Genomic DNA, 22,731 nt, shown 5'->3' with positions numbered 1-22,731 from the left:
AAGCCAAGATTCAAAAGAATGAGTAAAAATATTCATAATGGGCAGCCCCGAAACATTCCACACAGCTTTAGAATAATCACATAATACTAATGAATGCATAACATTCTCGTGTGGGAGGCCACACATTGTGCATGTTGGGTCCACATCAACTCTCTTTATAATCAAATTGGTTGTGGTAGGGAGTATATCACACACAACTCTCCAAAAAAAAGTTTTCCACTTGGGTGGGACTCTCATTTTCCATAATTCTACCCATTTATCAAATTCCCCAGTAGTATGTTTGAAATTTCCCCATTAGGCGTCTATAGGCATCCTTAACAGTGTATAGGCCCTTTGGGTCATTGAGCCAATACCATGTATCCTCATAATATGGACAGATTGGTATCTTTAGAATACGATCCACATCTCCCGGCTCAAACAGATCAGTCAAAATATGAGGATCTCACGTTTTTGTCTGCTGGTCCTCTAGCCCTGCAACTACTGCATCCCATAAAGCATCAGGCATTATTGTTTGAACAAGCGGACTAGGATTATCCTGCAACCACGGGTGTCCCCAGATAAAATTAGTCTCACCATTCCCAATTCTTCTTCGGACTCCAGCACAAACTAGATCATGGGCAGCATAATACTCCGCCAGCAGAAACTGGGATTATGTCCTATCGTTGCATCAACAAAGGAGGTTTTAGGGTAATACCGTGCTTTATATACCCTTGCTGCGAGGGATCCTGGATCAGTAAGAAAACGCCACGCCTGTTTTCCCAGCATTGCAAGATTGAATGCCCGTAGATCCTTAAAACCCAAACCACCAAACTTTTTAGGGACACATAACTTGTCCCATGCCTTCCAATGAATTCCTCTGTCTGGGCCTTTCCCCCACCAATACCTGTTCATTGTTCTCTGTATAGATAAACAGACTGATTCGGGAGAAAAAAACACTCATTGAAAAAGTTGGCATAGATTGGGCCACACTTTTCAAGAGCACTTCTTTACCAGCCTGTGATAGCAGTTTCTTATTCCACGAAGTCACCCTCTGTCTGATTTTGTCCTCCACATATGAGAAAACAGCCCTTTTATTCCTCCATATAAAAGAAGGTAGCCCCAGATATTTCTCAAAATTCCGCGCCTGTTCCACGCCCAAACACGCCGCCACCTCCTCCCTCATACCCTCCCCAGTATTTCTACTAAAACAAATATTTGATTTATGATAGTTCACCAATTGACTAGACAACTCCTCGTATCTTGCTAGACATTGTTTCACCACACTTGCCTCATGAATATTTGCTTTAAAGAACAGCAAACTATCATCCGCAAAGAACAGATGTGAGATAGGAGGTGCCCCCTAGCCTCAAATACTACTTATCTACCGTATTCTTGAACATGACATTTTGTAATTAATTTTCATGCAATCGATATGGGAAGTTAGACATCAATTTTAGGTTTAAAAAAGAAAAAAAAAAGAAAGGGATAATTTAGTCTCAAAATTATATATTTTTTTCTTATATTTTTTCCCTAAAAACCAAGAAATTGAAATACGAAGAGGGGGGCAAATTTTACTATGGACCATGGTCCATGTAGTAATGTGGTTCATAAAGTAAATATCATTCTAATTACACTTTAGTTTTATTTGACAATATTGCTCTGTTTTTCAGTTTCATTTTTCATACTCACTAGTTTCATTATAGCAATACTAAAGTATCATTTTAATTCTACTACAGTTTTATTTGACAATATGCATTATTGTATGAGCTCTATTTTGTAGTTTCATTTTTCACACACACTAGTTTAATTATAATAATGCTAAAGTATTATTTTAATTACACTTCACGTTCATTTGACAATATATGTTATTGTATGGTTCCAGATTTTAGTTTCATTTTCCACACTCACTAGTTTCATTTTAACAATATTAAAGTATTATTTTAATTATATTGCAGTTTCATTTGATAATATAGTTGTTGAATGCGCTATGTTTTTTAGTTTCATTTTTCACACACACCAGTTCCATTTTAGTAGCACTAAAGTATCATTTTAAATCTACTACAGTTTCATTTAACAATCATGGTCCACATAGCACTACGGACACTACTGAAAATTACGGAATTTCTGACCATCTGAAAGTGATCTTAAATCAAGTCGAAAGCCTTGTTCCGACCACTTTTGATATCCGGAAAAATCTTTGTTGCTATTTCCGATCACTTTTTGCTTTCGACTTGATTTAAGATTACTTTTAGGTGGTCGAAAATTCTATAATTTCTAGTAGTGGGACCATGGTCCACTGTATAACAATTGTCAGAAGGGAACATGGGATTCTAATTCTATGAAAATGATATATCTACTAAGTTCCCTTCTGTGTAAAATATTTCTATATGTCAATTGTGGTGAAATTTAACATCGATTATACTTATGTTAAAAGAAAAAAAAAAAAAAAGTCTCACCTCCTAAAATTGTTTTGTGCATACCTAGCTAACGTTGGTGCGAGAAGATGGTGTGTACAACAAGGTATAAATAGGGAAAAGCTAGCAACACCTCTACACCTATTTTACAGTAGATAAAATATAACCATATAGACTTAATCAAACAGACTAAATATGTGAACCACATTAATGCTTAATAAAATAATGAGAACTTTGAAATTGAGATTCATCCTTAATTTTTAATCAACACATACTAAGCTACAAATATTTCATTTCATTTTAGTTTATTAATATGCAGACTAAATTGACTTTGTTTTAGGTCCCATCAGAATCGTGTTGCAATAAAAAGGTGTGGACATCGTAATTTCAATTAAAATAAAATGGAAAAGTTTATTATAATTCAATTATGTAGCTCAACTTGTATATATATAGTAATCTAATCAAGTTGCACACACTAATGACAAGTCCAACTTTACGAGCTTTTCTAATCGCATATTATATGACATGTGATTATACTCATATATTTAATCTAATTTATTCTGCGAAGATCTGCTCGGTATTGTGATTTAGTTAATAATCTACTCTCTCTCTCTCTCTCTCTCTCTCTCTCTCTCTCTATATATATATATATATATATATATATATATATATATATATATATATATAATTAAGTTCTGGTGCGGTTGGCAGTCCCAAGTGTGATTGTGCGGTTAAATTTGAGCCATTAATCTTGCTTAAATAAACGTCTAAGATTACTAAAATTTAAAAAAACAAAAAAACACAGTGGCAATTTGGTAATTTTTACATCTAGGTAAATTTAAGGTGCTTGGATTTGGGCTTAATGTGCGTGAGTTTTGTGTTTAATGCGTGTGTGGTTTGTGCTTAAGGTGTGTGTGGTTTGTGTTTAAGGCGCGTGGAGTTTGTGCTTAAGATGCGTGGGTTGTGTGCTTAACGTGAGTAGTTGTTAAAACTTAAGGTGCATGAGGTTTGTGCTAAAGGTGCGTGGGGTTTGTGCTTAAGGTGCGTGGGGTTTGTGCTTAATGTGAGCAGTTGTGTGAAACTTATAGTGTGTGAGTTTTGTGCTTAAGGTGTGTAAGTTTTGTGCTTAATGTGCATGAGTTTTGCGCTTAAGGTGCGTGATTCATATGCTTAAGGCGCGTCAGTGTTATAAACTAAGATACGCAAAGTTAATATTAATGTGTGCTATTTTAATGCTTAAGGTGCGTCCAACCGCACAATTGCACGGGAAGTCATTCCCGCACCTGAACCTTCTATATATATATATATATATATATATATATATATATATATATATATATATATATATATATATATATATATATATATATAATCGCACTCAGGTGCGAATGCTTCGTCCCGACACGAAATAGGAATGGATTCTGTCCGTCCACGTGTCCAGATCTAATGGATAAAAAACACTGATTTTTTTAAAAAAGCGCGGTGGCATTTTCATAAATAATTGAACATCGAAGTGCAAGTAAAAATTTACACTGAGCATCAATACTAAGTGCACCTATAGTTATAAGTAGTTGCACCTATAGTTCTAAGTAGTTGCACACATAGTTATAAGTAGTTGCAACTAGGTGCATGAATGTTTGCGGGTGGTTTCAGGGGTATTACTACCCGCTGAACTCAGATCAATGAATGTTAACAAGGCAAAATTACATGTACTTAGTGAAAGTAGGTGCACCTATAGTTATAAGTAGGTGCATCTATAGTTATAAGTAGTTGCACCTATAGTTATAAGTAGTTGCATCTATAGTTATAAGCACACCCAAGTGCATGAATGTTTGCGGGAAGCGAATGCTAACAAGGCAAAATTATATGCACTTATAGGTGAAAGTAGGTGCACTTGTAAGTGATTTTACTTTCACTTCAATGTTCAAATATTTATGAAAATGCCACCGCGTTTTTTTAAGCTATTAGATCTGGACACGTGTCGCGCGCTGATTCGTTCGCATATTCCTTCCTGGGCACTTATTCGCACCTGAGTGCATCCCTATATATATATATATATATATATATATATATATATATATATATATATATATATATATATAGGACCGTGTTCAGGTGCGAATAGCTTGCCCAGGAGAGAACTCAGAATGCATGACATATGTCCACATGTCCAGATCTAACAGATGAAAAACACTGATTTTTTTTTAAAAAAATGCAGTCGCATTTTCGTAAATATATGAACATTGCAGTGCAAATAAAATGTATTACAAGTGCAGGTAGCAGTTTCATATAATGCACCTAAGTGCAAGTAAAATGTATTACAAGTGCAAGTAAAATGTATTACAAGTGCAAGTAAAATTTACACTGAGCATCAATACTAAGTGCATCTAACATTATAACTAGTTACACCTAACGTTATAATTAGTTGCACCTAACGTTATAATGTTAACAAGGTAAATTACTTGCACTTGTAAGTGAAAATAGGTGTACTTGTAAGTGATTTTACTTGCACTTTTTACTTGCAAAAAATGCACTAACTACTTGCACTTATAACACATTCACTTGCAACAAAGTTCAAGTTATTTACGAAAATGTCACCGCATCGTTTTTTAAAAATTACATATGATTCGTTGATCTGGACACGTGGACGACTTTGAGTGGTTCTTATTTTCTCCTAGGCGACCGTTCTGACCTGAGCGCTACCAATTTGGTCCCGAGTTAACGGATGTCTAACGGCAAAATAAACAGAGGACCAAACGGATGTCTTTAGTGTGTTGTCTTTGTGTATTTTGTATACACAACACTTCAAAGACAATGTTTTTTTATTTAAAATCGTTGTCGTTGTGCATTTTTTTAAGACTGTGATTTTATTTAAACTTTTTCATTGGTGTGTTGTTTTAAAGCGTACTTGAATAGACAACACTTACAAAGATAATGGTTTTGTAAAGTTATTTGGTAACTGTCAAGTTGAGAATATTTATCAGTGGTCAGTTATATATTATATTCATGACAATGTGTATGGGTGAACTCAATTCTTTAAATGCAAGAGAATGATGTATACAAATTCAAATGTTTTATCTTGCACTGTAAGCCCATCCGCTCGGATGGACAACGAATGGTTAATTAATAAAGGAGCCTTGGGACTCCTTAAATATGTGTCTCAAGGCTCCATTCCCACTTTTCCCACCACCGATGTGGAATGGTAGAAAAAGTGGGAAAACAAAAGGAGAGCAACATTATTATTATTATTCAACCTATTGCCTAATGTTGTTGTTGTTGTTGTTATTATTATTATTATTATTATTATTATTGTTGTTGTTGTTGTTGTTGTTGGTGTAATTATTATTATTATTATTATTATTATTATTATTATTATTATTATTATTATTATTATTATTATTATTATTATTATTATTATTATTATTATTATTATTATTATTATTATTATTGATGGATTTAATTAACCCGGGGTGGACCCGAATCAATAAATCCGGATAAGAACGTAATATAAATAATATAAATAAACGATACGAATAATATAGAACGATGTCGTAAAGGTCGCTGGGGACCGTATATTATATTAATTGCCGTAGGATTTGGCTATTACAGAGATTTGGTAAGACAAAGTGTGTAATAATTGTATATCGTAGAATGAATGCCCTTTGTTAGGACAAGGAGGGGGATTTTTATACAAGCTAAACTCCCCAACCGCCTCCCCCTAAATCGAGGGGTGGTTAGATCTCAACTTTGACCGGGCCCGCGTGGCCCGGGTCGGGTTGAGTCGGGTCCCGAGCTCGGGTGGTGCCGAGCTCGGGTAAGACCGAGCTCCCCGACCCGAGCTTCACGTAGGTTGGCTCGGGTCGGGACACCTCCGTGGTGCCCCGAGTCCGCGTTGCTCTCAGGCACCTCCATGGTGCCCTGGGTCTGTGTTGCTCTTGGGCACCTCCGTGGTGCCCCAGGTCCGCGTTGCTCTCGGGCACCTCCATGGTGCCCCGGGTCCGTGTTGCTCTTGGGCTCAACCAAGGTGCTCCGGGTCCGTGTTGCTACCCCGGGTCGGGTCGTGGGTATAATATATCCATCATGAGTGCCCCACTCTCTTCGTTGCGAGTAGGAGTCAACGAATGAGAGTATCCGCGCGCCGACCCGAGCCCCCAGGTAGGAAAATTTCGAGCTCCAAATTTTAGCCGAGGTGCCTTATGCCAAGGCGTCTTGGGCCGAGGTGTCCTGAGCCGAGGTGCCTTGGGTCGAGGTGAGACGTCTTGGGCCGCTCCACCTCCTTGCTCCGCTCCTTCCTCACGCACGTGGCCCGAGCTCAAAGTAGCCGACCTTGTTCTCCCTTGGTGATGTACTAGACTTGTTATTTTGACTACTCAGGTAGCACAAAATTGTTCCTTCCTTTGCCATGTGCTAGACTTGGATATTTTGACTTTTGCTCCTTTGCTTTTGGTGACGTGATGGTTGTTACCTTTTACCTGCTATCATCTCTCTTTCAAATACTTATGTGTGTGTGTGCGTTTTTTTTTTTTTTGTTTGAATCCCCCCGGCTAGCGCCGAGGTGGACATCGGGAGCGTGTGCCGCGGTGGACCTCGGTAGCGTGCCGAGGTGTGGACCTCGGCACGTTGCCGAGTTGGTGCCATAGTGCACCTCGACAACGAGTCGAGGTGCGACCATGGTGCACCCCGGTGTTGTGCCGGGGTGCGTTAGGCCTTAATTTTATTTTATCTTTTTTTTTTTTTATTCCATGTATTAGCCTCTTTAACGTTGTCCTATGAGACTACGCCACCGGGCTCTCCTGTCGGGGTTGGTACGCGAGGTTAGACCTCGTGCCCCCTTAGGGTACGTCAGCCGCTCGAGCTAAGTCCTTCCGGACTGTGCCACCGGGCTCTTCCGTCGGGGTTGGTACGCGAGGTCGGACCTCGTGCCACCTTAGGGTGTGCTTAACCGCTCGGGCCAGGTCCTGTCGGACCAAGCCACTGGGCTCCTCCGTCGGGGTTGGTACGCGAGGTTAGACCTCGTGCCCCCTTAGGGTGCGCGTTAGCCTCTCAGGCCGAGTCCTGTCGGACCAAGCCACCGGGCTCTTCCGTCGGGGTTGGTACGCGAGGTCGGACCTCGTGCGCCCTTAGGGTGCGCTCAACCGCTTGGGCCAGGTCCTGTCGGAACAAGCCACTGGACTCCTCCGTCGGGGTTGGTACGCGAGGTTAGACCTCGTGCCCCCTTAGGGTGCGCGTTAGCCTCTCAGGCCGAGTCCTGTCGGACCAAGCCACCAGGCTCTTCCGTCGGGGTTGGTACGCGAGGTCGGACCTCGTGCCCCTTTAGGGTGCATCCTCCGTCGGGGTTGGTACTCGAGGTCGAACCTCGTGCCCCCTTAGGGTCCGCGGGGAGAGAACGGGTGAGCACTCGTTCCCCTTCACTTGACGTGGTTTTTTTTTTTTTTTTTTAAATTTTTTCGAAGATAGATAAACGCAGATCCACTTTGCAAGAAGGGTCCTTCTCATAACATATTTCGTAACCTTCAATTTTATTCCACTTATTGCCCGGTGTGTAAAGTTTCCCTCTTCAATTTTATTCTGCTTATTCCGCTTATTGCCGTCCTTCTCATTGCCTTTTTTGCATGCAATAGAGTTGAAACTTCCAAGAAATGCATCTTCGGCGAGCTCGAGCTTGAGCTTGGGTTAGCTCGAGCTTTGGTTAGCTTGAGCTTGAGCTCGTTAAGGAAGGCTCGGCTCGAGTTCGAGCTCGAGCTCAACAATTGATGCTCGAGCTCGAGCTCGGCAATTTTCAGGCAGTTCGAGCTCGGCTCGAGCTCGAGCTTGGTAATTATCAGGCAGCTCGAGCTCGGCTAGAGCAGCTCGATTGTTTGAGCTCGAGCTCGGCAATTTTCAGGCAGCTCAAGCTCGGCTCGAGCAGCTCGAATGTTAGAGCTCGATCTTGAGCTCGAGTTCTAGCTCGATTTTGGGTTCGAGTTCGGGCTTGATTTGACATCAAATTTGACCTGTTTGAATTTAAATTCTTGTTCCAATTAAAAATAAACTACTTTGTCTTATCCATACATAATTGATAGTTTCGGCTAAGTAAATTGACAGAGACCGGAGACTACTCGACTGTCTTCACGTTTCGTCTTCTGTCGGCTGAGTGCGGCGTGGGGAATGGGGAGTTGGGGAAGCGATAGAATATTAGAAGGGTAGAAATTTAATTATTATTATTATTATTATTATTATTATTATTATTATTATTATTATTATTATTATTATTATTATTATTATTATTATTATTATTATTATTATTATTATTATTATTATTATTATTATTATTATTATTATTATTATTATTATTATTATTATTATTATTATTATTATTATTACTAGTATTTTCACCCTTGCGATGCACGGAATGGAATTGTTGTAATATATTAAGAATATTTAAATCGATATATAATTATTTAAGAGTTAATTTCACCAGAGGTCGTTTATCTTTCCTGACAATTCCAAATTTAATCCTAGACTATAGTTATTAATTATTAATTTATTCTATGTTACAACTCTTACGTTAATATTCTTACTATTATTATTAACACTTAATTACTTTTAGATATTATTATTACCACTTATATTATTATTATTATTATTATTATTATATTATTATTATTATTATTATTATTATTATTATTATTAGTTTTTTTTTTTCAAGTACTGTTAGTATATAATGGTCGTGAGGCACAATAATAATATAACCATAATTAAATATTCTTGTATTGTATTTCGGAGTTAATGCCATTTTTGGTCCTAGACTTATTGAGGCATTGACACTTTTCATCCTCCATAATAAAAATTGCCACTTAGTAGACACTGTTATTGGTCGTTGGACAGTTTTGATCCTCCATCAATGAAGCCGTTTGTTGACCGTGAATTAGAATGGCTTTTCTGTCTTTTTATGTCTTATTCTTCTAATCTTGTTTAAACCAGCGCTGCTGTGACTCCTGTGAGGCGAGACTTGGCGGCTAAGTAGTAACCGTCGGTAGTGAGTAGCAGCGAGGTTCTTCTCTGGCGAGTTGTGGGTACGGCGGCGAGCATACGAGGTAGTAACTCCTTCCGGCGACGGACCAGTAAGGCAGATCTGGCGGTGCAGGAACAGATCCGGCGAGGTTGGGGCCTTCAACGGTGGTTTTTGGTTCCGGCGAAGCAGAGAGGGCAGCAGGTCGGCGAACCCTCCTATGGTAAATAGCAGTTGTAGTTGTAGATGGCGTGATGTAGAATTTGCACCTGTAAATCCTCCCTTCCATATTGACCACAAATATCCTTCCCATCTCTCTCTCTCTCTCTGACCACAACTACTTGGTGCATAACCTCAAAAACTCTGTTATTCTACCTGAAATTCATTGAAGTTTCAAGCTGAAAATGTGGAATCCGCCGCTCCCCAAAAATCGCATTGTCTGAGGTGTTGGAATGGCCGGTGTTGACTTCCTGGCTGCTGTAGCTTCATTCCCCAACCCGGATGATAAAACTCGGAGCACCAGCTTTGAGGTTCAAGGAGGTGGTAACACTGGCAATGCTTTGATAAAACCCGGATGATAAAATTCGTCTTGGTCTTAATCCAAGGATCATATCTAAGGTTGCTGATGACTTGCATGACGAAAGAATACTTGATGAGCTTGAAAGGGATGGTGTTGATACATCTTTTATGGTGGTGTCCAAAGGAGGAAACTCACCATTCACATATGTCATTGTTGATAACCAAAAAAAAAAAAAAAACTCGCACGTGCATTTTCACTCCAGGATATCCACCCATGATATCTGAGGGTCTACATACCCAAATCAAAAATGTCTTCAGCGCTTGGAGTAAATATTGTCTACTTAGATGGAAGGCTGCAAGAGACTGCTTTGATTGTAGTGCAGGAGGCAAAGAGTAGGGGCATACCTATTATAGTTGATGCAGAAAGGTTAAGGGAGGGGTTGAGTGATATTCCTGACTTTGCTAGTTATGTTGTATGCTCGACAAAATTTCCACAGGAATGGACTAACGCCCTTTCTATTCCAACTGCACTTGTTTCCATTATCTTGAGATTGATGTCAAATGTAAAATTCGTGATTGTTAGTTGGGTTAAGATGGGTTCTTAATGTTAGAAAGGACTAAAGTGGATAACCTCAGTTTGAAGAAATGGATGTAGCAGTGACCAATGGATGGAGAAATACAAGGATTAGAACACAAAAAGACAGAAAAACCCTTCTAATTCACGGTCAACAAACGGCGTCATTGACGGAGGATCAAAACTGTCCAACGATCAATAACAGTGGCTACTAAGTGACAATTTTTATTATGGAGGATGAAAAGTGTCAATGCCCCAATAAGTCTAGGACAAAAAATGACATTAACTCTTGTATTCCGTGAGTCACAATAATAATATAAAAATAACTAAATATTGTTCAATTCTATATTCTTCTAGGATTTCTATTACCATCATTAATTATTCCCAAATTACCATAATTAAATAATTTGACCAATTATAAAGAAAGATTATTAAATAATGCAAGGGACAATTGTTTAATTAAAAATTTTAAAAATTCATTAATAAAACATAAGGTTCTCATAGTTTTTTCTTAGAAACTTTGTAATAAAGTATTTTTTTTTTAGAAATTGGTGGGCCAAACCGCCTACGGCGGTTTGCGGTGGATAGATCTCGAAAAAATACGCGATTTCAAAAAACATTTGTCCAAAACGGACAACGGAGTCAAAAGTTATGTCTTGCCGAACTTTTGACACTTTACAACTTTAAAAAAAAAAATTAAAGGCTGGTTCAGCCGGCGAGGCGGCCGCTAAGGAGGACGATTACGGCCTTCCTCGCCGCGGCCAGCGACACGATTTATGCAACACTGATATATAAAATAGATATAGATTAGAATAGGAATAGTATTACACAATTTTATAATATTAGAATATAATTTTAACGCAGAAGAATTGTACGAATGGGAAAGTAGAAATCAATATATTTTATTAGGAAGAGAGATTTTTTAGGAAATGGGTGGGAAGTTAAAATTTCAGGATTTTGTTTTTATATATAGTATAGATATATTGTATTACACTATTTTATAATATTAGAATAGAATTTTAACGCAGAATTATTGTACGAATGAGAAAGTAGAAATCAATATATTTTATTAGGAAGAGAGATTTTTTAGGAATTGGGCGGAAAATTAAAATTTCTATATTTTATTAGGAAGAGAGATTTTTTAGGAATTGGGCGGGAAGTTAAAATTTCAGGATTTTGTTTTTATATATAGTATAGATAGATTGTATTACACTATTTTATAAAATTTCAGGATTTTGTTTTTATATATAGTATAGATTGTATTACACTATTTTATAATATTAGAATAGAATTTTAATGCAGAATTATTGTACGAATGAGAAAGTAAAAATCAATATATGTTATTAGGAAGAGAGTTTTTTAGGAATTGGGCGTAAAGTTAAAATTTCAGGATTTTGTTTTTATATATAGTATAGATTGTATTACACTATTTTATAATATTAGAATAGAATTTTAACGCAGAATTATTGTACCAATGGGAAAGTAGAAATCAATTTATTTTATTAGGAACAAAGATTTTTTAGGAATTGGGCGGAAAGTTAAAATTTCTATATTTTATTAGGAAGAGAGATTTTTTAGGAATTGGGTGGGAAGTTAAAATTTAAGGATTTTGTTTATATATATAGTATAGATAGATTGTATTACACTATTTTATAAAATTTCAGAATTTTGTTATTATATATAGTATAGATTGTATTACACTATTTTATAATATTAGAATAGAATTTTAATGCAGAATTATTGTACGAATGAGAAAATAAAAATCAATATATTTTATTAGGAAGAGAGATTTTTTAGGAATTTGGCGTAAAGTTAAAATTTCAGGATTTTGTTTTTATATATAGTATAGAGTGTATTACACTATTTTATAATATTAAAATAGAATTTTAACGCAGAATTATTGTACGAATGAGAAAGTAGAAATCTATATATTTTATTAGGAAGAAAGATTTTTTAAGAAGTGGGCGGGAAGTTAAAATTTCAGGATTTTGTTTTTATATATAGTATAGATATAGATTGTATTACACTATTTTATAATATTAGAATAGAATTTTAATGTAGAATTATTGTACGAATGGGAAAGTAGAAATCAATATATTTTATTAGGAAGAGAGATTTTTTAGGAATTGGGCGGAAAGTTAAAATTTTAGGATTTTGTTTTTTTATATATAGTATAGATTGTATTACACTATTTTATAATATTAGAATAGAATTTTAACGCAGAATTATTGTACGAATGGGAAAGTAGAAATCAATATATTTTATTAGGAAGAGAGATTTTTTAGGAATTGGGCGGGAAGTTAAAATTTTAGGATTTTGTTTTTATATATAGTATAGATTGTATTACACTATTTTATAAAATTTCAGGATTTTGTTTTTATATATAGTATAGATTGTATTACACTATTTAATAATATTAGAAAGAGAGATTTTTTAGGAATTGGGCGGAAAGTTAAAATTTCAGGATTTTGTTTTTATATATAGTATAGATTGTATTACACTATTTTATAATATTAGAATAGAATTTTAACGCAGAATTATTGTACGAATGGGAAAGTAGAAATCAATATATTTTATTAGGAAGAGAGATTTTTTAGGAATTGGGCGGGAAGTTAAAATTTTTGTTTTTATATATAGTATAGATTGTATTACACTATTTTATAATATTAGAATAGAATTTTAACTCAGAATTATTGTACGAATAGGAAAGTAATCCTAAAATTTTAACTTCCCGCCCAATTCTTAAAAAATCTTTCTTCCTAATAAAATATATTGATTTCTACTTTCCCATTCGTACAATAATTCTACGTTATTGTATTACAGTAATTGCAGGATTTTGTTTTTATCTATAGTATAGAACTATAGATGTATAGATAGATAGATAGATTACAATAGGAATTGTATTACAGTATTTTATAATATTAGAATAGAATTTTAACCCAGAATTATTGTACGAATAGGAGAGTAGAAATCAATATATTTTCTTAGGGAGAGAGATTTGACCTGTTTGACTTTAAATTCATGTTCCAATTAAAAATAAACTACTTTGTCTTATCCATACATAATTGATAGTTGTCGGCTAAGTAAATTGACAAAGACCGGAGACTACTCGACTGTCTTCACGTTTCGTCTTCTGTCGGCTGAGTGCGGCGTGGAGAATGGGGAGTTGGGGAAGCGATAGAATATTTGAAGGGTAGAAATTTAATTATTATTATTATTATTTTTATTATTTTTATTATTTTTATTATTATTATTATTATTAATATTATAAGGCTCGCGAGCGGCTCGACGAGCCACGAGCCTAGAATAATTAGGCTCGGCTCGAGCTCGATTATTAAACGAGGCGCTCGAGTTCGGCTCGAGCTCGATTTTGACTGAGCTCGAGCCGAGCTTTGACCGAGCCGCTCGCGAGCGGCTCACGAATAGCTCGGCTCATTTACATCCCTAGGACCGGGTCGGGTCCCGAGCTCGGGTGGTGCCGAGCTCGGGTAGGACCGAGCTCCCCGACCCGAGCTCCACGTAGGTTGGCTCGGGTCGGGGCACCTCCGTGGTGCCCCGAGTCCGCGTTGCTCTCAGGCACCTCCATGGTGCCCCGGGTCCGCGTTGCTCTCGGGCACCTCCATGGTGCCTCGGGTCCGTGTTGCTCTTGGGCTCCCCCAAGGTGCTCCAGGTCCGTGTTGCTACCCCGGGTCGGGTCGTGGGTATAATATATCCATCATGAGTCCCCACTCTCTTCGTTGCGAGTAGGAGTCAACGAATGAGAGTATCCGCGCGCCGACCCGAGCGCCCCAGGAAGGAAAATTCCGAGCTCCAAATTTTATCCGAGGTGCCTTATGCCAAGGCGTCTTGGGCCGATGTGTCCTGAGTCGAGGTGCCTTGGGTCGAGGTGAGACGTCTTGGGCCGCTCCACCTCCTTGCTCCGCACCTTCCTCACGCACGTGGCCCGAGCTCAAAGTAGCCGACCTTGTTCTCCCTTGGTGATGTACTAGACTTGTTATTTTGACTACTCAGGTAGCACAAACTTGTTCCTTCCTTTGCCATGTGCTAGACTTGGATATTTTGACTATTGCTCCTTTGCTTTTGGTGACGTGATGGTTGTCACCTTTTACCTGCTATCATCTCTCTTTCAAATACTTGTGCTTTATTATTTTTTTTTTTTGAATCCCCCCGGCTAGCGCCGCGGTGGACCTCAGCATCGCGCTGAGGTGGACCTCGGCATAGCGCTGAGGTGGACCTCGGCAGCGTGTGCCGAGGTGTGGACCTCGGCACGTTGCCGAGGTGGTGCCATGGTTCACCTCGGCAACGAGCCGAGGTGCGACAGTGCTGCACCCCGGTGTTGTGCCGGGGTACGTTTGGCCTTAATTTTATTTTATCTTTTTTTTAGGCCATGTATTAGCCTCTTTAACGTTGTCCTATGAGACTATGACACCGGGCTCTCCCGTCTGGGTTGGTACGCGAGGTTAGACCTCGTGCCCCTTTAGGGTACGTCAGCTGCTCGAGCTAAGTCCTTCCGGACTACGCCGCCGGGATCTTCCGTCGGGGTTGGTACGCGAGGTCGGACCTCGTGCCCCCTTAGGGTGCGCTTAACCACTCGGGCCAGGTACTGTCGGACCAAGCCATTGGGCTCCTTCGTCGGGGTTGGTACGCGATGTTAGACCTCGTGCCCCTTTAGGGTGCGCGTTAGCCTCTCAGGCCGAGTCCTGTCTGACCAAGCCACCGGGCTCTTCCGTCGGGGTTGGTACGCGAGGTCGGACCTCGTGCCCCCATACGGTGCGCTCAACCGCTTGGGCCAGGTCCTGGTGGACCAAGCCACTGGGTTCCTCCGTCGGGGTTGGTACGCGAGGTTAGACCTCGTGCCCCCTTAGGGTGCGCGTTAGCCTCTCACGCCGAGTCCTGTCGGACCAAGCCACCAGGCTCTTCCGTCGGGGTTGGTACGCGAGGTCGGACCTCGTGCCCCCTTACGGTGCGCTCAACCGCTTGGGCCAGGTCCTGTTGGACCAAGCCACTGGGCTCCTCCGTCGGGGTTGGTACGCGAGGTTAGACCTCGTGCCCCCTTAGGGTGCGCGTTAGCCTCTCAGGCCGAGTCCTGTCGGACCAAGCCACCGGGCTCTTCCGTCGGGTTTGGTACACGAGGTCGGACCTCGTGCCCCTTTAGGGTGCGTCCTCCGTCGGGGTTGGTACGCGAGGTCGGACCTCGGGCCCCTTAGGGTCCGCGGGGAGAGAACGGGTGAGCACTCGTTCCCCTTCACTTGCCGTGGTTTTTTTTTTAAAAAAAAATTCCGAAGATAGATAAACGCAGACCCAATTTGCAAAAAGGGTCCTTCTCATAACATATTTCATAACCTTCAATTTTATTCCGCTTATTGCCGTCTACACAAACATTATTTGGGGGAGGGAAATGGTCAAGGTCCACCTTTCACGTGGCGACCTGCTTCCTCCCGAAATGCCTCTTCGGCGATGGTGTGGACCTGGAGGTCCTTCTAACCAATTTGGCTGCACGCCGTCAAGTAGCAGCTGCGGCTCATCTTTTGGTCCCCCCGGGTAACCCCGACTCCGGTCGGTGTTGAGAACTTGAGACATAGGTGCTCCATAGAAATTACGCACCTGAGGTCCTCTAGGACGGGTCGACCGAGTATTATATTGTGGGCGCAACTGATTTTGAAGACTACGAACTCGACCTCCCACCTCCTGGTGTGAGGTGGGGTGCCTATCTCCACCTCCAAATTGATCGACCCCTTCGTCTCAATTGAGTTCCCCGTGAACTCGGACAGGGGGGTCCGTACTTGCTCCAACTGCCCTCTTGAGAGTCCCAACTGGGTGAACGTGTCGTGGTACATGACGTTCACCGTGCTACCCGTGTCTACGAGCACCCGGTGCACCACCACGTTGTTGATGTCCAGCTTGACCACCAGGGCGTCTCGGTGGGAGAGGGGCCCATCTGGCAGGTCGGCGTAGGTGAACGTGATGGGTTCCCTCTTTGGTTTCTTCTCGTGGGGGGTACGTGTGACCTCCCCCACGTACAAGCTCCTCGCCCACTTCTTTCGCTCGCCTGGCGAGTCCCCTCCCTCGAGCCCCCCAAAGATGACATAGATGGCACGTTTCTTTGGGGGCTAGGAGTCCTCCATTGTTTTCTCCTCCTCCTCGGAGCTGTGGTCGAGGTGGTCCCTCTTACGGGGGGCCGAGGTGGATGGCGCCTGACCACCACCCTTTCTCCATACGTTGCCTTGCTTCTGGCCCTGCGCCTGGCCGTGCTTCTTAATGAATTAGCCGAGGTAACCCATTTGGGTGAGCTCCTCGATCTGTCTCTTTAGGAGGATGCATTCGTTTGTGTCGTGCCCCTTCTGCCGGTGGAACCTGCAATACTTGTTGGGGTCCCCCCCTCGCCGATATTTTCATGCACTCCTCCTTCGGGAATACCACGATTCCCTGGTCTTCCGCGTGTGCCAAGATGGTACCCACAGGTTGTGTCAGCGGGGTGAGATAGCGTGTGGGGTGCAACCTGGGCCCCTCAGCGTACTCACGTCGGTGTGGCCGCGGTGCCTTGCGCTCCTCCGGGGTGCCTTGTCTTTTCGGCCTCTTCCTTCCTCCTGCTCCTTCTTCCTCTTCTCGGCAGCCTCGGCGTCAGCGTACCTTGCTGTCTTGTCCATCAGGTCGGTATAGGACCCCGGGGGGGGGGGGGGGGTACCTGATGAGGTCCCGGTGGAATGCGCCCGACCTCAAGTTGTTTCGGAAAATCAGCATGGCCGACTTCGCATCAAAGTTGGCGACCCCCATGGCCTCTTTCTTCCACTTGCTGAGGTACTCGGCTAGCGATTCCGATCTCCCCTGCTTCAAATCACATAGGTCGGCAATTTGTTTCTTCCGCTGTATGCTGGTGGCGAAATGGGATAGGAACTGCCGGGTGAGGTCCGCAAAGGTGGAGATGGACCCCACCGGGAGGGATCCGAACCAGTCATGCGCCTGCCCATCCAGGGTGGCGAAGAACCCCCTGCATAGGATGACGTCCGTCGCCTCGGTGATCATCATGGCGGCCCTGTACCTGGTGAGGTGTACCCGCGGGTCCGTGGTCCTCGAGTACGCTTTAATGGTGGGAAAGCAAAAATCTCGAGGTAAGGGCTCCTCCATGATGGTGTTTGCGAACGGGGAGGACAGCACATCCTGGGGCTTTGGAGACCCGTCCCTCTCGTCGATCTTCTTCTGGAGCTCGTCCATCCTTCTCCTCAGCTGCTCGACCTCTTCTCGATGGGAGCTCGGAGCTCTACCATTCGTTTTACCTGATCGTTCGACCCGGGAGGCCTGTTCACGTCGAGGTGGGGCTTGGGTCCCCCGACCTGGTGACCCCGCGAGCCTGCCTCTCGTCGCGGCGTCGTGCCTGCCTGCGGGAGCAGGATTCTGCAGGTGGAGGCTCATCGGCGGCAGGCCTTAGGCCCAACCTCTCTTGGGCTGGCACCTGGCTGCCCAGCCTCTCCATGGCGGGTCTGGTTTGGTTTGACCTCTTTCCGTCGTCCTCCTGACGTCAGTCACGTCGTGAGTCCCCACCTCCCCGTGTGTCCGTCCGGCGGGGTGAATTGACCCCCCCCCCCTGGGTGACAGGTGCCTGGGGTGGTCGGGTGCTTGGACCGATGTGCCCCCGGGTGGGAGGAGGTGGAGGAGATGCCGACATCCCTTGGTTGACGCCCGGGCCGGCAGGCATACGCGCTCGGAGGTCCGCCACGACCCGGGCCAGCCCTGTGGAAGCTTGCTCGAAGGCCACCATCCCCTCCCGGATGAGGTCTAGGTCCTGAACAGGGAGGGCGGGCGGTAGAGCTCCACCACTGCGGGGGTTGGTGAGCTGGGCCCTCAGATCTCCCCCCCGACTCGGTGGTGGCGGCTGGTTGGATGCTGGGGGCGGGGGCCCCGTTGGGGCCATTCCCGTTCGCGACGAGCTGGGTGTCGCGGGAACCGTTGGTGTGACGAGAGTTGGATCTCGATCTCGTCATAGTAGCTGGTCGCGGTAGACCACTGGATATAGAACACACTTGAGCTGGTACAGCAGCTCTCAACAAGAGCACCAATGATGGATTTAATTAACCCGGGGTGGACCCGAATCAATAAATCCAGATAAGAACGTAATATAAATAATATAAATAAACGATACGAATAATATAGAACGATGTCGTAAAGGTCGCTAGGGACCGTATATTATATTAATTGCCGTATGATTTGGCTATTACAGAGATTTGGTAAGACAAAGTGTGTAATAATTGTATATCGTAGAATGAATGCCCTTTGTTAGGACAAGGAGGGAGGTTTTTATACAAGCTAAACCCCCCAACCGCCTCCCCCTAAATCGAGGGGTGGTTAGATCTCAACTTTCCCGAGCTCCACGTAGGTTGGCTCTGGTCGGGGCACCTCCGTAGTGCCCCGTGTCCGCGTTGCTCTCAGGCACCTCCATGGTGCCCCGGGTCCGTGTTGCTCTTGGGCACCTCCGTGGTGCCCCGGGTCCGCGTTGCTCTCGGGCACCTCCATGGTGCCCCGGGTCCGTGTTGCTCTTGGGCTCCACCAAGGTGCTCTGGGTCCGTGTTGCTACCGCGGGTCGGGTCATGGGTATAATATATCCATCAATTATTATTATTATTATTATTATTATTATTATTATTATTATTATTATTATTATTATTATAGGTCATTTTACATGTTAACCGCTAACCTAATCAATTGATTTTACCAAACATTTTTTACAAACTGCTAATACAATTCGCGGGTCAAATTGGCTAATCCGTTATTTATAACCCGCTATTTATAACCGCTAATAGAATTTGCTAGTCTTTGATTGCCAAACAAGCCTTTCTATATTAATAATGATATGTAATTAAGTTAAATGATTATTAATGATTTATGATTATATAATTATTCATTACTTAATCAATCATTAGTATCCAGTCATTACCTCCGAAGCCGGAAATGATAGGCACAGAGCCCATCTTGGCTATGCAATTGGCTCTTGTTATTGGGGCCAAGGGATTGTGACCATGGCACTTAGATGGCCATTCCTGTTGTGTTCAGAGATTTCCCCTTCCTGGTGAGGCTGGAGGCTTTAGTGGAGCCTGAGAATGTTGGGTCTCAAAGGTTCTTGAAAAAGTTGGGTTTGTAAAAGAAGGCATTTTGAGAAAGCTTGGGTTCAACAAGGGTGGGATTAGAGATATGTTCATCTATAGTTTCTTGTCCAGTGATAAGGTTCTCTGAAGATTGAGGTGAGGTTTCAAGGATGTAACAAACAATGATTCTTGACATTTTTAAATTCAAAGATCATCATTAACAAACATTGTGTATATGTCAAAAATATACAAACAATTTATACAATGGTAACTAAATGTACACTTTGATTTCATCAAGAACATTATCACATTGATGCCCTGTTTCTCAATTCTGCCTGCCATATCCATCAATCTCCATGGGCTCCAAAACTGTCCACACAAACAATAAAATAGATCAGACTATGGTGCACGTTTTCTCTGTAGGAACCACTTTGAAAAAGATAAACAGATAAGGTTGAAGTGACTAGCCTAGAGAAGGGGAATCTGAGGATGAGAGGAGGCTGTAAATCACAAAATCTCTAGATCTCCCTTTAATGATTTGGTACTTTCTCAAAACCCCTTCTCTCAAAAACCCAGATTTCTCCAATACCCTCTGGGAGCCTTTGTTATCCACATCTACCAAAGCCTCAAGCCTCTCCATGTGAGCCCACTCTGAGAAGATTGCAGAGCCCACCATCTTCACTGCCCTTGTTGCAATCCCTTTGCCCCAATACTTGTGACTCAACACATACCCAAGCTCACCTCTGCAACTGTCCATCCCAGAACTTGGGGTCACAGAGATTGCCCCAATTGCCTTGTTTTCAAGGCAAATCACTCTCAGCCATGGGTGTGGGATTGCAGTGTTCTTTATGAAGTCCACTGCTTGGTCTCTACAAGTGTAGGTGTCCCACGTACAGAAACGGCTCACCCTCTCATCTGTTGCCCACTCCATGAAATCGTCCAGGTCCGAGAGCTCCATTGGCCGAAGAGAGATTTCTGGGGATTCTGATTTGCAGGCTGCTGTTTCTTCCATTTTCTCCATGGCTTCTCTGCCGGATTCTCTTTTTAATTTATGGGTGGAGATTTTTTTTTTTTTTTTTTTTATTTCTTCCTCAGCACGAAAGAATGGATCAAGAGTCAATAATAGCTCGATTTCAAGAAGTGGGGATCAAGAATTTGAATAGATACATAGAATATATTGATTATTTTATTTTTTTCTTGGGATGTTCCTGGAAGGAGATTCAGTATGCCATCTCTGAAAGGAGATTCCATGAATTCCTGTTCTCTCGTTGACCTAAAATGATTGATTGGCTCGTAGGGGCTGCTGATTTGGTTCGATTGACGTCCATCTTAAAATCAGACTAATCAGGCCAGCCCGATCGTGCTGTCGTCTGTCGCAAATTATGCTGTGCAACCGAATGAAGGTGCATACGGTTGCAAAACAGCGCCGTTTTGGTTAAAAAAATGCGCGTCCCACTTAAAGAAGAAATCAGGTTCGATTCCCGGCAATATCATTTTTATATATCCAGAAATTCATAACTATATAACCACAATTTCATAACTATATATCCACAATTTTATAACTATATATCCACAGTGAATGAATGAATGAATGAAGTAAAAATTCACAATGAATGAACTAAATATCCACAATATATGATTGAACTAAATATCCACAATGAATGAACTAAATATCCACAATTTCATAACTATATATCCACAATTTCATAACTATATATCCACAGTGAATGAATGAAGTAAAAATCCACAATGAATGAATGAATGAAGTAAAAATCCACAATGAATGAACTAAATATCCACAATATATGATTGAACTAAATATCCACAATGAATGAACTAAATATCCATAAATTCATAACTATATAACCACAATTTCATTACTATATATCCACAATTTCATAACTATATATCCACAATAATGCTATTGCTGAGAGTCGAACCTGATTTTTTTTTTTTTTTAAAGTGGGACGCGCGTTTTTAATCAAAACGACGTCGTTTTGAACCGTATGCACCATGCGCATGGTACATTCGGTTGCACAGCATAACTATTGGTCATTTGTCGAGTTGGCCCGATGGGCCAAAAAAAAAAAACATTGACCACGGCAAATTATGCTGTGCATCCGTATGCTCCATGCATGGTGCATACGGATGCAAAAATGACGTCGTTTTATTAAAAAATGCGTGTCTTTTCTTAAAAAAAAAAAATTCAGATTCGATTCCCAGCAACAACATATGAACTAAAATTTCAGAATCGATGAACTATAATTCCAGAATCTAATCTATGAACTAAAAATTCCATAATGAATGAACTAAAATTCAAGAATCTATGAACTAAAATTTCAGAATCGATGAACTACAATTCCAGAATCGATGAACTATAATTCCAAAATCAATAAACTAAAATTCCATAATCTATGAACTAAAATTCCATAACGAATGAACAACATAATGTTGTTGCTGTGAATCGAACCTGAATTTTTTTTTTTAAGGGGAGACGCGCGTTTTTAATAAAACGACGTCGTTTTTGCATCCGTATGCACCATGCATGGTGCATACGGATGCACAACATAACTACTCATTCGCCACTACTCAAATCAGGCAATTTATATCCTGCACCACGGCGCGCGTTGCACTATGCGCCCAGATGCAAAACGACGTCGTTTTAATTGTTTGTTTGTTTGTTTTTTTTTTTTTGAAATTTCCCGCCCCAGTGTATGGCAGTTAATTTTTCTTTAAAAAAAAAAATCCCTGCTCAAAAATGTACATAATGTTATACTAGAATACACATAATTGTATACATGAATGTACATAATTATATAACAAAATATACATACTCTTTTTAAAAGATAATACACATAATCCATAATAAACATAAACTTTTAACATAATACACATCAACTCTTAACATAATACACACAAATTTTCTGATTCGGATGTACATAATTGTATAAAAAGAATGTACATAATTGTATAAAAAATGTACATAACTGTATGAACAAATATACATAATTGTATGAACAAATATACATAATTGTGTGAACAAATATACATAATCACAGCAACTTCCTACCACGCCTCCCAAAATGACGTCGTTTTGGGAGGCGCGCGGCGCACAGTGCTACGTGCGCCGTGGTGTAGGGTATAACGATTGCTCAAATCAGGCAATTTATATCGTGC

The 22,731-nt window shown here is 41.4% G+C and overlaps 1 protein-coding gene across 1 annotated transcript; it reads right to left on the bottom strand.

Annotated features, from left to right (window-relative positions):
• Positions 1 to 19,727: 19,727 nt before the first annotated feature.
• On the bottom strand, positions 19,728 to 20,843 carry LOC109156578 (uncharacterized N-acetyltransferase p20-like). The gene is made up of 2 exons (XM_019304428.1): positions 20,023 to 20,843; positions 19,728 to 19,923 (listed from the first exon to the last, which is right to left on the bottom strand). Exons 1-2 carry the CDS (start codon positions 20,573 to 20,575, stop codon positions 19,880 to 19,882), a joined length of 597 nt encoding a protein of 198 aa, XP_019159973.1. The 5' UTR covers positions 20,576 to 20,843; the 3' UTR covers positions 19,728 to 19,879.
• Between the last annotated feature and the right edge of the window lie 1,888 nt (positions 20,844 to 22,731).

This window comes from Ipomoea nil, unplaced genomic scaffold (assembly GCF_001879475.1).
Source record: "Ipomoea nil cultivar Tokyo-kokei standard unplaced genomic scaffold, Asagao_1.1 scaffold2742, whole genome shotgun sequence".
In the NCBI taxonomy this organism is placed as follows: Eukaryota; Viridiplantae; Streptophyta; class Magnoliopsida; order Solanales; family Convolvulaceae; genus Ipomoea; species Ipomoea nil.
Note: the sequence above shows the minus strand (reverse complement) of the source record. Positions and strands in the feature narration are given on the sequence as shown.

Bases quoted from the DNA above. Each gene is read 5' to 3' on its own strand.
- LOC109156578 (XM_019304428.1), bottom strand. From the start codon at position 20,575: ATGGAGAAAATGGAAGAAACAGCAGCCTGCAAATCAGAATCCCCAGAA. The intron at 19,924-20,022 runs GCTAGTCACTTC...TTGTGTGGACAG, and splicing joins CTCAGATTCCCCTTCTCTAG to TTTTGGAGCCCATGGAGATT.